General features: G+C 56.9%; 2 protein-coding genes and 1 non-coding gene across 11 annotated transcripts in view; 1 reads left to right on the plus strand and 2 right to left on the minus strand.

Moving 5' to 3' along the window:
- LOC129133929 (E3 ubiquitin-protein ligase TRIM11-like) overlaps window positions 1-12,240 on the minus strand; it is a 61,350-nt gene that overhangs the window by 11,259 nt on the left and 37,851 nt on the right. For 3 of the 6 annotated variants that reach the window (XM_077191018.1, XM_077191019.1, XM_077191016.1), the window contains exons 1-2: window positions 1,805-1,844; window positions 253-880 (exon numbers count right to left, since the gene is read on the minus strand). In XM_077191018.1, the coding sequence (XP_077047133.1) occupies window positions 253-786 (534 nt within the window). In that variant the 5' untranslated portion in view covers window positions 787-880; window positions 1,805-1,844. Of the gene's footprint in view, window positions 1-252; window positions 881-942; window positions 1,016-1,804; window positions 1,854-12,240 lie in introns of those variants that run through there. The other 3 variants (XM_077191017.1, XM_077191020.1, XM_077191021.1) reach the window with 3 other exon arrangements.
- Window positions 1,511-1,583, minus strand: TRNAV-CAC (transfer RNA valine (anticodon CAC)). Its single transcript has one exon. It is a non-coding gene; the product is annotated as a tRNA-Val (tRNA).
- The window catches only part of TRIM41 (tripartite motif containing 41), an 11,371-nt gene continuing 1,119 nt past the window's right edge, over window positions 1,989-12,240 (plus strand). For 2 of the 4 annotated variants that reach the window (XM_077191009.1, XM_077191010.1), the window contains exons 1-5: window positions 1,989-3,616; window positions 5,190-5,285; window positions 6,849-7,079; window positions 9,425-9,447; window positions 10,475-10,602. In XM_077191009.1, coding sequence (XP_077047124.1) covers window positions 2,687-3,616; window positions 5,190-5,285; window positions 6,849-7,079; window positions 9,425-9,447; window positions 10,475-10,602 — 1,408 coding nt within the window. In that variant the 5' untranslated portion in view covers window positions 1,989-2,686. Of the gene's footprint in view, window positions 3,617-4,353; window positions 4,414-5,189; window positions 5,286-6,848; window positions 7,080-9,424; window positions 9,448-10,474; window positions 10,603-12,240 lie in introns of all 4 variants that reach the window. The other 2 variants (XM_077191011.1, XM_077191012.1) reach the window with 2 other exon arrangements.

Consider the following 12,240-nt stretch of genomic DNA (forward strand, 5'->3'; position numbering starts at 1 on the left):
TCCCCATCCCCTGGGTGTCCCCGTCCCCTGTCTGTCCCCATTGTCCGGGTGTCCCCATCCCCAGAGTGGCACTGTCAGGGATGTCCCCATCCCCTGAGTGTCACCATTGTCCAGGTGTCACCACTCCCAGGATGTCACCACCCCCTGGCTGTCCCCAGGCTCTCACCCGGTACTCCCGGTGTCCCCATCCCCTGTCTGTCCCCATTGTCCGGCTGTCCCTGTCCCCATCCCGAGTGTCCCCAGGGCTCTCACCCGGTACTCCCGCGCCGCCTCCTCGGCGGGCACCACTTGGTGCTCCCGGTGCTGCTCCCGCTGCTGCTCCCGCTGCTGCTCCCGGTGCTGCTCCCGGTGCTGCTCCCGCTGCTGCTCCCGGTGCCGCTCCCGGTGCTCCCACGCGCACTCGGGGCACAGCAGCGCCCGCTCCTCGCGGCAGAAGAGCCGCAGCGGCTCCCGGTGCCGCCCGCACACGGAGCCGCCCCCCGGCGCCACCGGCGGCGCCGCCTGGAGCAGCCCCGGCAGCAGCTCCCGGGCGATGCCCGCGATGTGCCCGAGCTCCCGGCTGGGTCTCAGGCTGCTCCCGCCCGGGGCCGCGTCCCGGCACTGCGGGCAGCAGAGCGGCCCCGCCGCCGCCGCCGCCGCCGCCCCGGGGCCCGGCCCGCAGCGCTCCACGCAGCCCCGGCAGAAGTTGTGGCCGCAGCGCAGCGAGACGGGGTCGCGGAAGAGCTCCAGGCACACCGGGCACGAGGCGGCGGCGCGGAGCTGCTCGGCGGGGCTGGGAACCGCCATGGGAGCGGCGAGGAGGAGGAGGGTGTGCTTCCTCCCTCGGGGTGCTGGGGAGGAGGAGGAAGGTGCGCTTCCTCCGGCCTTCGAGTTTTGGGAGCTGGGGATGGAGAGAGGAGGATGTGAGGGATGAGGGATATTGGGGATGAGGAGGATGAGGAGGAGGAGGGTGTGCTTCCTCCCTCGGGGACCCTGGATATTGCGGAGGAGGAGGAGGAGGAGGATGCACTGGGAGCTGGGGATGAAGGAGAGGAGGGTGTCAGGGATGATGGGGATTTGGGGTGAAGGAGAGGAGGATGCACTGAGAGCTGGGGATGAAGAAGAGGAGGGTGTGCTTCCTCCCTCGGGGACCCCGCGTACTGGGGAGGAAGAGGAGAAGGAGGTGAGGGATGATGGATATTGGGGATGAGGAGGAGGAGGCTGTGAGGGGTGCTGGATATTTGGGATAAGAAGAGGATGAGGAGGGTGTGCTTCCTCCCCTGTGGGTGCTGGGAGCTGGGGATGAAGAGGAGGAGGAGGAGGAGGGTGTGAGGGGTGCTGGATATTTGGGGATGATGAAGGAAAGTTTGGCTGGAGAAGGCAGGGAGGGAAGAAGAGCCGAGATTCAAAATTACACAAAGAAAAATGGGGAGAAGGGCTCAGATGAGCTGAAAGTGCCGGAATGAGGGGTAAAAATAAGGGAAAAAGGGAAAAAAGAGGGGGAAAAAAGAGACGGGAAGGAAAAGGGGAGTGTTTCTGCCCGGTTTCGAACCGGGGACCTTTCGCGTGTGAGGCGAACGTGATAACCACTACACTACAGAAACGCTGTGCCTCGGCCGCCGCGCCGGGAGGGAAAACCGCGGCGAAAATGGGAGATTTTGGGTAAAAAGGGAAAAAATACCCAAAGAGACCCGGGACAGGGACCGGGACCGGGAAAACAGCGGGGAAAATGGGAGATTTTGGGTAAAAAGGGCTAAAATACCTGAGCGGGACCGGGAAAACCGCGGGGAAAATGGGAGATTTTGGGTAAAAAGGGAAAGAATACCTGAGAGAGACCCGGACCGGGACAGGAACCGGGACCGGGACCGGGGGGCTCGGAGCGCCCCGGGCTGCGCTGGGGGCGGGGAAAGGTGCCAATGTCCCGCCCCCGGCTCCGCCCTCAACCCCGCGGCGCTGACACCGCCCCCAGTCCTCCAAGACCAACGAGTTGAGTGGTTGGACAAACCCCAGAGGAAGTGGAGCGGCCAAAATTTCCGGTGTTGCTCGGCAACCGGATTCACTTCCGGAACTTCCGGTCACGCTGGGCGGAATAGGCGGTGCCTCAACCGGAAAGCGGAAGTTCCGCGGCCTTCCCCGTCTGTAGCAGAGCCACCGCCAGGCGAACGCGGCCGGGGGGACCCGGACCGGAACCAGGACCCAGACAGGAACCGGAGACCGGGACCGCGCTGGGGGCGCGGAAAGCCGGTATTGCCCCGCTTCCGGTTCCACTCCCAGTCCTCCAATAACAACGAGTCGCGTGGCTAGACAAACTCCGGCAACGGGAGCCACTTCCGGTCATATTGAGCGGAAGAGGCGTGGTCTGAGCCGGAAGGCGGAAGTTCCACCGCCTTTCCCGTCTGTGGCGGAGCCGCTGCCGGGCGAGCGCGGCCCGGGAGGAACCGGAGGGAACCGGGGAGACCCGAGAGGAACCGAGCGGGACCCGACGAGCACCCAGCGGGCACCAAGCGGCTCCTCCAGCACCGTGAGAGCGCGGGGGGACCGCGGCGGGGAGGCCCGGTGAGGCCTAGCGGGGCCCGGTGAGGCCTAGAGGGGCCAGGTGAGGCCTGGCCCGGGCCGGGGGGGCTGAGCCGGGTGGAGGAGGAGGAGGAGGAGGAGGAAGAAGAGAGGGAGGAGAGGAGAAGGAGGAGGAGGAAGGCGCCCCACGGGAATGGCGGCGCCGTTGGCGCTGGGCGGCCCCGGTTCCCTGCGGCCGGACCCGGTGGAGACGCTGCAGGAGGAGGCGATCTGCGCCATCTGCCTCGACTACTTCGCCGACCCAGTGTCCATCGGCTGCGGGCACAATTTCTGCCGCGGCTGCATCTCCCGACTCTGGGCCCGCGGCGGCGGCGGCGGCGCAACCGAGCCCGGCCCGGAGCGCTCCGAGCTCGGCGAGGAGGAAGAGGAGGAGGAGGAAGAGGAGGAGGAAGAGCTGGAGGAAGACGAGCTGGATGTAGAGCAGGAGGAGGAGGAGGAGGACGGCGTGGAGGAGGAGGAGGATGACGATATGTGGGAGGAAGATGAGGAGGAAGAGGAAGAGGAGGAAGGCGAGCTGTGGGGAGACCCCGCTGAGGAGGAGGAGGAGGAGGAGGAGGATGATGAAGGCGGCGCAGCGTGGGCCGGGGGCGCCGAGGGGAGCGGCCTCTACCTGGGCTACGACGAGGACGTGATGGAGGCGGACGTGGAGGAGGAGGAGGAGGAGGCGGAGGACGAAGACGAGGAGGAGGATGAGGATGACGATGATGACGATGACGAGGAGGAGGAGGAGGAAGGCCCCGCGGCCTTCACCTGCCCGCAGTGCCGCAAATCCTTCTCGCAGCGCAGCTTCCGGCCCAACCTGCAGCTGGCCAACATGGTGCACATCATCCGCCAGCTGCACCCGGGGCCCGCCCCCGGCACCGGCACCGGCAGCACCGGCAGCACCGGGCCCGAGCCCTGCGGCGCCCCCGGCGGCCCCCCCGAGCTGTGCCCCAAGCACCGGGAGCCGCTGAAGCTTTTCTGCGAGCAGGACCTGGCCCCGATCTGCGTGGTGTGCAGGGAGGCAAGGGGGCACAAACAGCACAGCGTGCTGCCCCTGGACGAGGCCCTGCAGGAGTGCAAGGTGTGGGGGAAAATGGGGAGATTTGGGGTTTTTATTGGGGTTTTATGGGGTTTGGGGTGTAGGGAGCACAGCACAGCGTGCTGCCCCTCGACGAGGCCCTGCAGGAGTGCAAGGTGTGGGGAAAATGGGGAGATTTGGGGTTTTTATGGGGTTTGGGGTGTAGGGAGCACAGCACAGCCCAGTGCTGCCCCTGGACGAGGCCCTGCAGGAGTGCAAGGTGCAGCAAAATGGGCAAATTTGGGGAAATTTGGGGGTTTTATGGGGGTTCAGGGTTGGTTTGGGGTGTAGGGAGCACAGCACAGCGTGCTGCCCCTGGACGAGGCCCTGCAGGAGTGCAAGGTGTGGGGAAAATGGGGAGATTTGGGGTTTTTATTGGGGTTTTTATGGGGTTTGGGGTGTAGGGAGCACAGCCCAGTGCTGCCCCTGGACGAGGCCCTGCAGGAGTGCAAGGTGTGGGGAGAATTTGGGGAAATTTGGGGAAATTTGGGGGTTTTTATGGGGTTTGGGGTGTAGGGAGCACAGCCCAGTGCTGCTGCTGGACAAGGCCCTGCAGGAGTGCAAGGTACGCGGGAAAATGGGCAAATTTGGGGTTTTTGGGGGGTTTGGGGTGTAGGGAGCACAGCCCAGTGCTGCCGCTGGACGAGGCCCTGCAGGAGTGCAAGGTATGGGGAAAATGGGGAGATTTGGGGAGATTTGGGGTTTTTATGGGGTTTGGGGTGTATATGGTGTGCAGGGAGGCACGGGGGCACAAGCAGCACAGCGTGCTGCCCCTGGACGAGGCCCTGCAGGAGTGCAAGGTGCAGCAAAATGGGGAGATTTGGGGAAATTTGGGGGTTTTATTGGGGTTTGGGGTGCAGGGAGCACAGCACAGTGCTGCCCCTGGACGAGGCCCTGCAGGAGTGCAAGGTGCAGGGGAAAATGGGCAAATTTGGGGAAATTTGGGGTTTTTATGGGGTTTGGGGTGTAGGGAGCACAGCATGCTGCCCCTGGACGAGGCCCTGCAGGAGTGCAAGGTGTGGGGAGAATTTGGGGAAATTTGGGGTTTTTATGGGGTTTGGGGTGTAGGGAGCCCAGCCCAGCGCTGCCGCTGGACGAGGCCCTGCAGGAGTGCAAGGTGTGGGGAAAATGGGCAAATTTGGGGAAATTTGGGGCTTTTATGGGGTGCAGGGAGCACAGCCCAGTGCTGCCGCTGGACGAGGCCCTGCAGGAGTGCAAGGTGCAGGAGAATTTGGGGGATTTTTGGGTTATTTTGGGGCTTTTTGGGAGTTTCTTTGAGGTTTTTTGGCAGTTTAGGCGCGGTGCCGCTCGACGCGGCGCTGTAGGACTGCAGGGCGGGAATTTGGGGAGTTTTGGGGGGGATTTTGGGGTTTTAAATGGGGTTTGGGAAGGTTTTGGGGGGGTTTTGGGGAGGTTTTAATAGGGTTTGAGGGGGCTCGGGGGGAATTTGGGGGAGTTTGGGGCGTTTGGAGGGTTTGGAGATTTGGGGTTTTTGGGGCGTTTTTGGGGGTTTTTGGGGATTTTGGGGGTCAGAATCCCCGGATCTGCCCAGGCTGAGCCCCCTCCCCTCCCTCAGACCAAGCTCCAGAGCCACCTGGAGCCCCTGCGGAGGCAGCTGGAGGCGGTGCTGAAGCAGAAATCCAGCGAGGAGGAGAAAATCTCCCTGCTCAGGGTGAGCTCTGCACGGATCCGTCCCTTCCCAGCCCAAAAAGCAGCCCCAGGACACTCAAATCCCCTTTTCTGCACCATTTTATCCCTTTCCAAACAGCACCAGGACACTCAAATCCTCATTTTCTGCACCATTTTATCCCTTTCTAGCCCAAAAAAACAGCCCCAGGACACTCAAATCCCCTTTTCTGCACCATTTTATCCCTTTCCAAACAGCCCCAGGGCACTGAAATCTCATTTTCTGCACCATTTTATCCCTTTCCAACCAGTGCCAGGACACTGAAATCCTCATTTTCTGCCCCATTTTATCCCTTTCCAAACAGCCCCAGGACACTCAAATCCTCATTTTCTGCACCATTTTATCCCTTTCTAGCCCAAAAATCAGCCCCAGGACACTCAAATCCTCATTTTCTGCACCATTTTATCCCTTTCTAGCCCAAAAAACAGCCCCAGGACACTGAAATCCTCATTTTCTGCCCCATTTTATCCCTTCCCAACCAGTGCCAGGGCACTCAAATCCCATTTTCTGCACCATTTTATCCCTTTCCAAACAGCCCCAGGACACTCAAATCCTCATTTTCTGCACCATTTTATCCCTTCCCAGCCCAAAAATCAGCCCCAGGACACTCAAATCTCATTTTCTGCCCCATTTTATCCCTTTCCAGTACCAGGGCACTCAAATCCCATTTTCTGCCCCATTTTATCCCTTCTGAACTTCCATTCTCAATTCTTAATTCTTCATTAAAGGGTAAAAGGCTGGAAATTGTTATGGAAGGAGAGGAAATTTGGGGTTAAAAGGTTGGAAATTGTTATTGGAGGAGTGGAAATTTGGGGTTAAAGGAGTGGAAATTTGGGGTTAAAGGAGTGGAAATTTGGGGTTGAAGGAGCAGAAATTTGGGGTTAAAGGGCTGGAAATTGCCGCTCCAACTCATAAATTTGCTGTTAAAATCCTGGAAATCTTTGCTCCAACACAGAAATTTGGTGTTGAAGGGCTTGAAATCTTTGCTCCAACACCAACTTTTGGGTTTAAGGGCTGGAAATTTGGGGTTCAAGGGCTTGAAATCTTTGCTCCAGCACCAATTTTTGGGTTTAAGGGCTGGAAATTTGGGGTTCAAGGGCTGGAAATCTTTGCTCCAACACAGAAATTTGCTGTTAAAAGCCTGGAAATCCTTGCTCCAGCACCAACTTTTGGGTTTAAGGGCTGGAAATTTGGTGTTAAAAGCCTGGAAATCTTTGCTCCAACACCAACTTTTGGGTTTAAGGGGTGGAAATTTGGTGTTCAAGGGCTGGAAATTTGGTGTTCAAGGGCTGGAAATTTGCTGTTAAAAGCCTGGAAATCTTTGCTCCAACACCAACTTTTGGGTTTAAGGGCTGGAATTTCGGTGAAAAGGCCGGAAGCTGGGGGCTGAAGGGGTGGAAATTTGGGGTGAAATTAGCAGAAATTCGGCACTAAAGGGCTCGAAATGACCCCTCCAACCCCGTAAATCACAACTCCAACGCAGAAAACCGCGGCGAAAAGCCCGGAAACCGCTCAAAACCTCCGAACCCTTTCCCCTGTGCCCCTCAGGAGCAGATGCAGGCGGAGATGCAGGAGCTGGAGGCCGATTTCGAGGAGCTGCAGCAGTTCCTGGCCGGGGAGCAGCTGCTGCTGCTGCGGCAGCTGCAGGAGCGGCACCAGGCGCTGCAGGCGCGGCAGCAACGCAACCTCAGCGCCCTGGAGGAGAGGGGAGCGGCCCTGCAGCGCCTGATTGCAGAGGCTGAGGCTGCAGGGAGGCAGGAGGGGCTGCAGCTGCTCAAGGTGAGACAAACTGGGGTGAACTGGGATAAACTGGGAGGTTACTGGTGTAAACTGGGGGAACTGGGACCGGGGAATGGCAGCAACGCAGCCTCAGCGCCCTGGAGGAGAGGGGAGCGACCCTGCAGCGCCTGATTGCGGATGCTGAGGCTGCAGGGAGGCAGGAGGGGCTGCAGCTGCTCAAGGTGAGACAAACTGGGGTAAACTGGGGTAAACTGGGATGAACTGGGGCTGGGGAATGGCAGCAATGCAACCTCAGCGCCCTGGAGGAGAGGGGAGCGGCCCTGCAGCGCCTGATCAGCGAGGCTGAGGCTGCAGGGAGGCAGGAGGGGCTGCAGCTGCTCAAGGTGAGATAAACTGGGATAAACTGGGATGAACTGGGATAAACTGGGGGAACTGGGGCTGGGGAATGGCAGCAGCGCAACCTCAGCGCCCTGGAGGAGAGGGGAGCGGCCCTGCAGCGCCTGATTGCAGAGGCTGAGGCTGCGGGGAGGCAGGAGGGGCTGCAGCTGCTCAAGGTGAGGATACTGGGGTAAACTGGGATAAACTGGGGTGAACTGGGGCTGGGGAATGGCAGCAATGCAGCCTCAGCGCCCTGGAGGAGAGGGGAGCGGCCCTGCAGCGCCTGATTGCAGAGGCCGAGGCTGCAGGGAGGCAGGAGGGGCTGCAGCTGCTCAAGGTGAGACAAACTGGGGTGTTAATGGTGTAAACTGGGATAAACTGGGGTGAACTGGGGCTGGGGAATGGCAGCGGTGCAGCCTCAGCGCCCTGGAGGAGAGGGGAGCGGCCCTGCAGCGCCTGATCAGCGAGGCTGAGGCTGCAGGGAGGCAGGAGGGGCTGCAGCTGCTCAAGGTGGGATAAACTGGGATAAACTGGGGTAAACTGGGGTGAACTGGGGGGAACTGGGGCTGGGGAATGGCAGCAACGCAACCTCAGCACCCTGGAGGAGAGGGGAGCGGCCCTGCAGCGCCTGATCAGCGAGGCTGAGGCTGCAGGGAGGCAGGAGGGGCTGCAGCTGCTCAAGGTGGGACAAACTGGGGTAAACTGGGATAAACTGGGATAAACTGGGGCTGGGGAATGGCAGCGGTGCAGCCTCAGCGCCCTGGAGGAGGCAGCGCTGCAGATGCTCAAGGTGAGATAAATTGGGAGGTTACTGGGGTGAACTGGGATGTTAATGGTGTAAACTGGGGTGAACTGGGATAAACTGGGGTTACTGGGGTGTTACTGGGAGGTTACTGGTGTAAACTTGGGGAACTGGGACCGGGGAATGGCAGCGGTCAGCACTGGAGGAGGCGGCGCTGCAGCTGCTCAAGGTGGGGTGGACTGGGATGGACTGGGGTGAACTGGGATGTTAATGGGGTAAACTGGGATAAACTGGAGTAAACTGGGATAAACTGGGGTGTTAATGGTGTAAACTGGGGGAAACTGGGGGAACTGGGACCGGGGAATGGCAGCAACGCAACCTCAGCGCCCTGGAGGAGGCGGCGCTGCAGCTGCTCAAGGTGAGGTGAACTGGGATGGACTGGGGTGAACTGGGATGTTAATGGGGTAAACTGGGGTAAACTGGAGTAAACTGGGAGGTTACTGGTGTAAACTGGGGGGACTGGGACTGGGGAATGGCAGCAGTGCAACCTCAGCGCCCTGGAGGAGGCAGCGCTGCAGATGCTCAAGGTGAGATAAATTGGGAGGTTACTGGGGTGAACTGGGATGTTAATGGGATAAACTGGGGTTACTGGGATAAACTGGGGTTACTGGGGTGTTACTGGGAGGTTACTGGTGTAAACTGGGGTGAAATGGGACCGGGGAATGGCAGCGGTCAGCACTGGAGGAGGCGGCGCTGCAGCTGCTCAAGGTGAGGTGGACTGGGATGGACTGGGGTGAACTGGGATAAACTGGGGTGAACTGGGATGGACTGGGGTGTTACTGGGGGAACTGGGACTGGGGAAACTGGGGGGAACTGGGATTGGGATGGGAGAGCCCTGATCAGCGAGGCCGGGGCTGCAGGGAGGCAATTTTGGGTTAAAATTTAATAAATTTAATAAATTTAATAATTAAAAAAATTATTATTAAATTTAATCAATTTAATAAAATTATTAAATTTAATAAATTTTAAAATAAAAAGATCCCCGGTTTTGGGTTAAAGCAGGGCAAAATCCGCCCCTTTGCAGCCAGTTTTGGGTTAAAACGGGGCAAAATCCGCCCCTTTGGAGCCGATTTTGGGTTAAAACGGGGCAAAATCCACCCCTTTGGAGGCAATTTTGGGTTAAAACAGAATCCCACCAACCCAAATCCTCATTAAAATTTTCACTTTTTTCTTTTCCCCCCTCTCTGCATTCGTCATCTCCCAGGACATCAAAGGCACCTTCATCAGGTGAGTCCCCATCCCCGGCAGGGATTTTGGGGCTGGTTTGGGGGATTTTGGGGATTTTGGGGCTGGTTTGGGATATTTGGGGGATTTTGGGGCTGATTTGGGGGATTTTGGGGCTGATTTTGGATATTTGGGGATTTTGGGGCTGCTTTTGGATATTTGGGGATTTTGGGGCCGGTTTTGGATATTTGGGGGATTTTGGGGCTGGTTTGGGATATTTGGGACATTTTGGGCCTGGTTTGGGATATTTGGGGGATTTTGGGGCTGGTTTGGGGGATTTTGGGATTTTGGGGCTGGCTTGGGATATTTGGGGGATTTTGGGGCCGGTTTGGGATATTTGGGGCATTTTGGGGCTGGTTTGGGATATTTGGGGGATTTGGGGGATTTTGGGGCTGATTTGTGGGATATTTGGGGCCGGTTTGGGATATTTGGGGCATTTTGGGGCTGGTTTGGGGGATTTTGGGGCTGGTTTGGGATATTTGGGGCATTTTGGGGCTGGTTTGGGATATTTGGGGGATTTGGGGGATTTTGGGGCTGATTTGTGGGATATTTGGGGCCGGTTTGGGATATTTGGGGCTGGTTTGGGATATTTGGGGGATTTTGGGGCTGGTTTGGGATATTTGGGGATTTTGGGGCCGGTTTGGGATATTTGGGGGATTTTGGGGCCGGTTTGGGGGATTTTGGGGCTGATTTGGGGGATTTTGGGGCTGGTTTTGGATATTTGGGGGATTTTGGGGCCGGTTTGGGATATTTGGGGCTGGTTTGGGATATTTGGGGATTTTGGGGCTGGTTTGGGGGATTTTGGGGCTGGTTTGGGATATTTGGGGGATTTGGGGGCTGGTTTGGGATATTTGGGGCTGGTTTGGGATATTTGGGGGATTTTGGGGCTGGTTTGGGATATTTGGGGGATTTTGGGGCTGGTTTGGGATATTTGGGGCCGGTTTGGGATATTTGGGGCAGCAGGAAGTGCCCAGAGGACACCTCGGAGCAGCCGAATCCCAATTTTCCTGTTTTTCCCCCCATTTTCCAGGTGTGAGAACATCAAATTCCAGGAGCCCGAGATGATCCCGGTGGACGTGGGGAGGAAGTTCAGGAATTGCTTCCTGCAGGACGTGGTGATGAGGAAGATGGAAAAGGTCTTCAGCAAAGTGCCCCAAGGTGGGGAGGGGGAGAAGGGGAAATTTGGGGTTAAAAGGGTGAAAATTGGGGGTTTAAAGGAGTTGGAGCTGAGGGCTCGGAGAGGGGAGAATCTGGCGTTTAAAAGGGGTGGAAATTTGGGGTTAAAGGAGTGGAAATTGGGGTGAAAAGGCTGGAAATTGGGGACTGGAGGGGTTGGAAATTTGGGGTTAAAGGAGTGAAAATTTGGAAGTTGAAGGAGTGGGAATTTGGGGTTAAAGGAGTGAAAATCAGGGGGTTAAAGGGGGGAAGTTTGGGCTAAAAGGCTGAAAATTGGGGATTGGAGGGATTGGAAATTTGGGGTTAAAGGGCTGGAAATGCTCCAACACTGGTGTTGAAGGAGCAGAAATTTGGGGTTAAAGGGCTGGAAACTTGGTCCAACCCCGCTGTTGAAGGAGCAGAAATTTGGTGAAAAGTCAGGAAATTGGGGGTTGAAGGACTGGAAATTTGGGGTTAAAAGGCTGGAAATGCTCCAACACCAACTTTGGGGTTGAGGATTGGAAATTTGGGGTTAAAGTGGTGAAAATTTGGAAGTTGAAGGAGTGGGAATTTGGGGTTAAAGGGCTGGAAACTTGGTCCAATCCCGGTGTTGAAGGATTGGAAATTTGGGGTTAAAAGGCTGGAAATGCTCCAACCCTGCTGTTGAAGGAGCAGAAATTTGGTGAAAAGTCAGGAAATTGGAGGTTGAAGGAGTGGGAATTTGGGGTTAAAAGGCTGGAAATGCTCCAACACCAACTTTGGGGTTGGAGGGTTGGCAATTTGGGGTTAAAAGGCTGGAAATGCTCCAACACCGACTTTGGGGTTGAAAGATTGGAAATTTGGGGTTAAAGGGACGGGAATGCTCCAACTTTGGGGTTGGAGGATTGTCAATTTGGGGTTAAAAGGCTGGAAATGCTCCAACTTTGGGGTTGGAGGGTTGGCAATTTGGGGTTAAAGGGCTGGAAATGCTCCAACTTTGGGGTTGGAGGGTTGTCAATTTGGGGTTAAAGGGCTGGAAATGCTCCAACTTTGGGGTTGAAAGATTGGAAATTTGGGGTTAAAAGGCTGGAAATGCTCCAACTTTGGGGTTGAAGGATTGGAAATTTGGGGTTAAAAGGCTGGAAATGCTCCAAGTTTGGGGTTGGAGGGTTGGTAATTTGGGGTTAAAAGGCTGGAAATGCTCCAACACCGACTTTGGGGTTGAAAGATTGGCAATTTGGGGTTAAAGGGCTGGAAATGCTCCAACTTTGGGGTTGGAGGGTTGGCAATTTGGGGTTAAAGGGCTGGAAATGCTCCAACTTTGGGGTTGGAGGAGCGGAAATTTGGGGTTAAAAGGCTGGAAATGCTCCAACTTTGGGGTTGGAAGATTGGCAATTTGGGGTTAAAGGGCTGGAAATGCTCCAACACCAACTTTGGGGTTGAAGGATTGGAAATTTGGGGTTAAAAGGCTGGGAATGCTCCAGCTTTGGGGTTGGAGGGTTGTCAATTTGGGGTTAAAGGGCTGGAAATGCTCCAACACTGGGGTTGGAGGGTTGGCAATTTGGGGTTAAAGAGCTGGAAATGCTCCAACACTGGGGTTGGAGGGTTGGCAATTTGGGGTTAAAGGGACGGGAATGCTCCAACACCAACTTTGGGGTTGAA

Source organism: Agelaius phoeniceus, chromosome 27 (genome assembly GCF_051311805.1).
Source record: "Agelaius phoeniceus isolate bAgePho1 chromosome 27, bAgePho1.hap1, whole genome shotgun sequence".
Lineage (NCBI taxonomy): Eukaryota > Metazoa > Chordata > Aves > Passeriformes > Icteridae > Agelaius > Agelaius phoeniceus.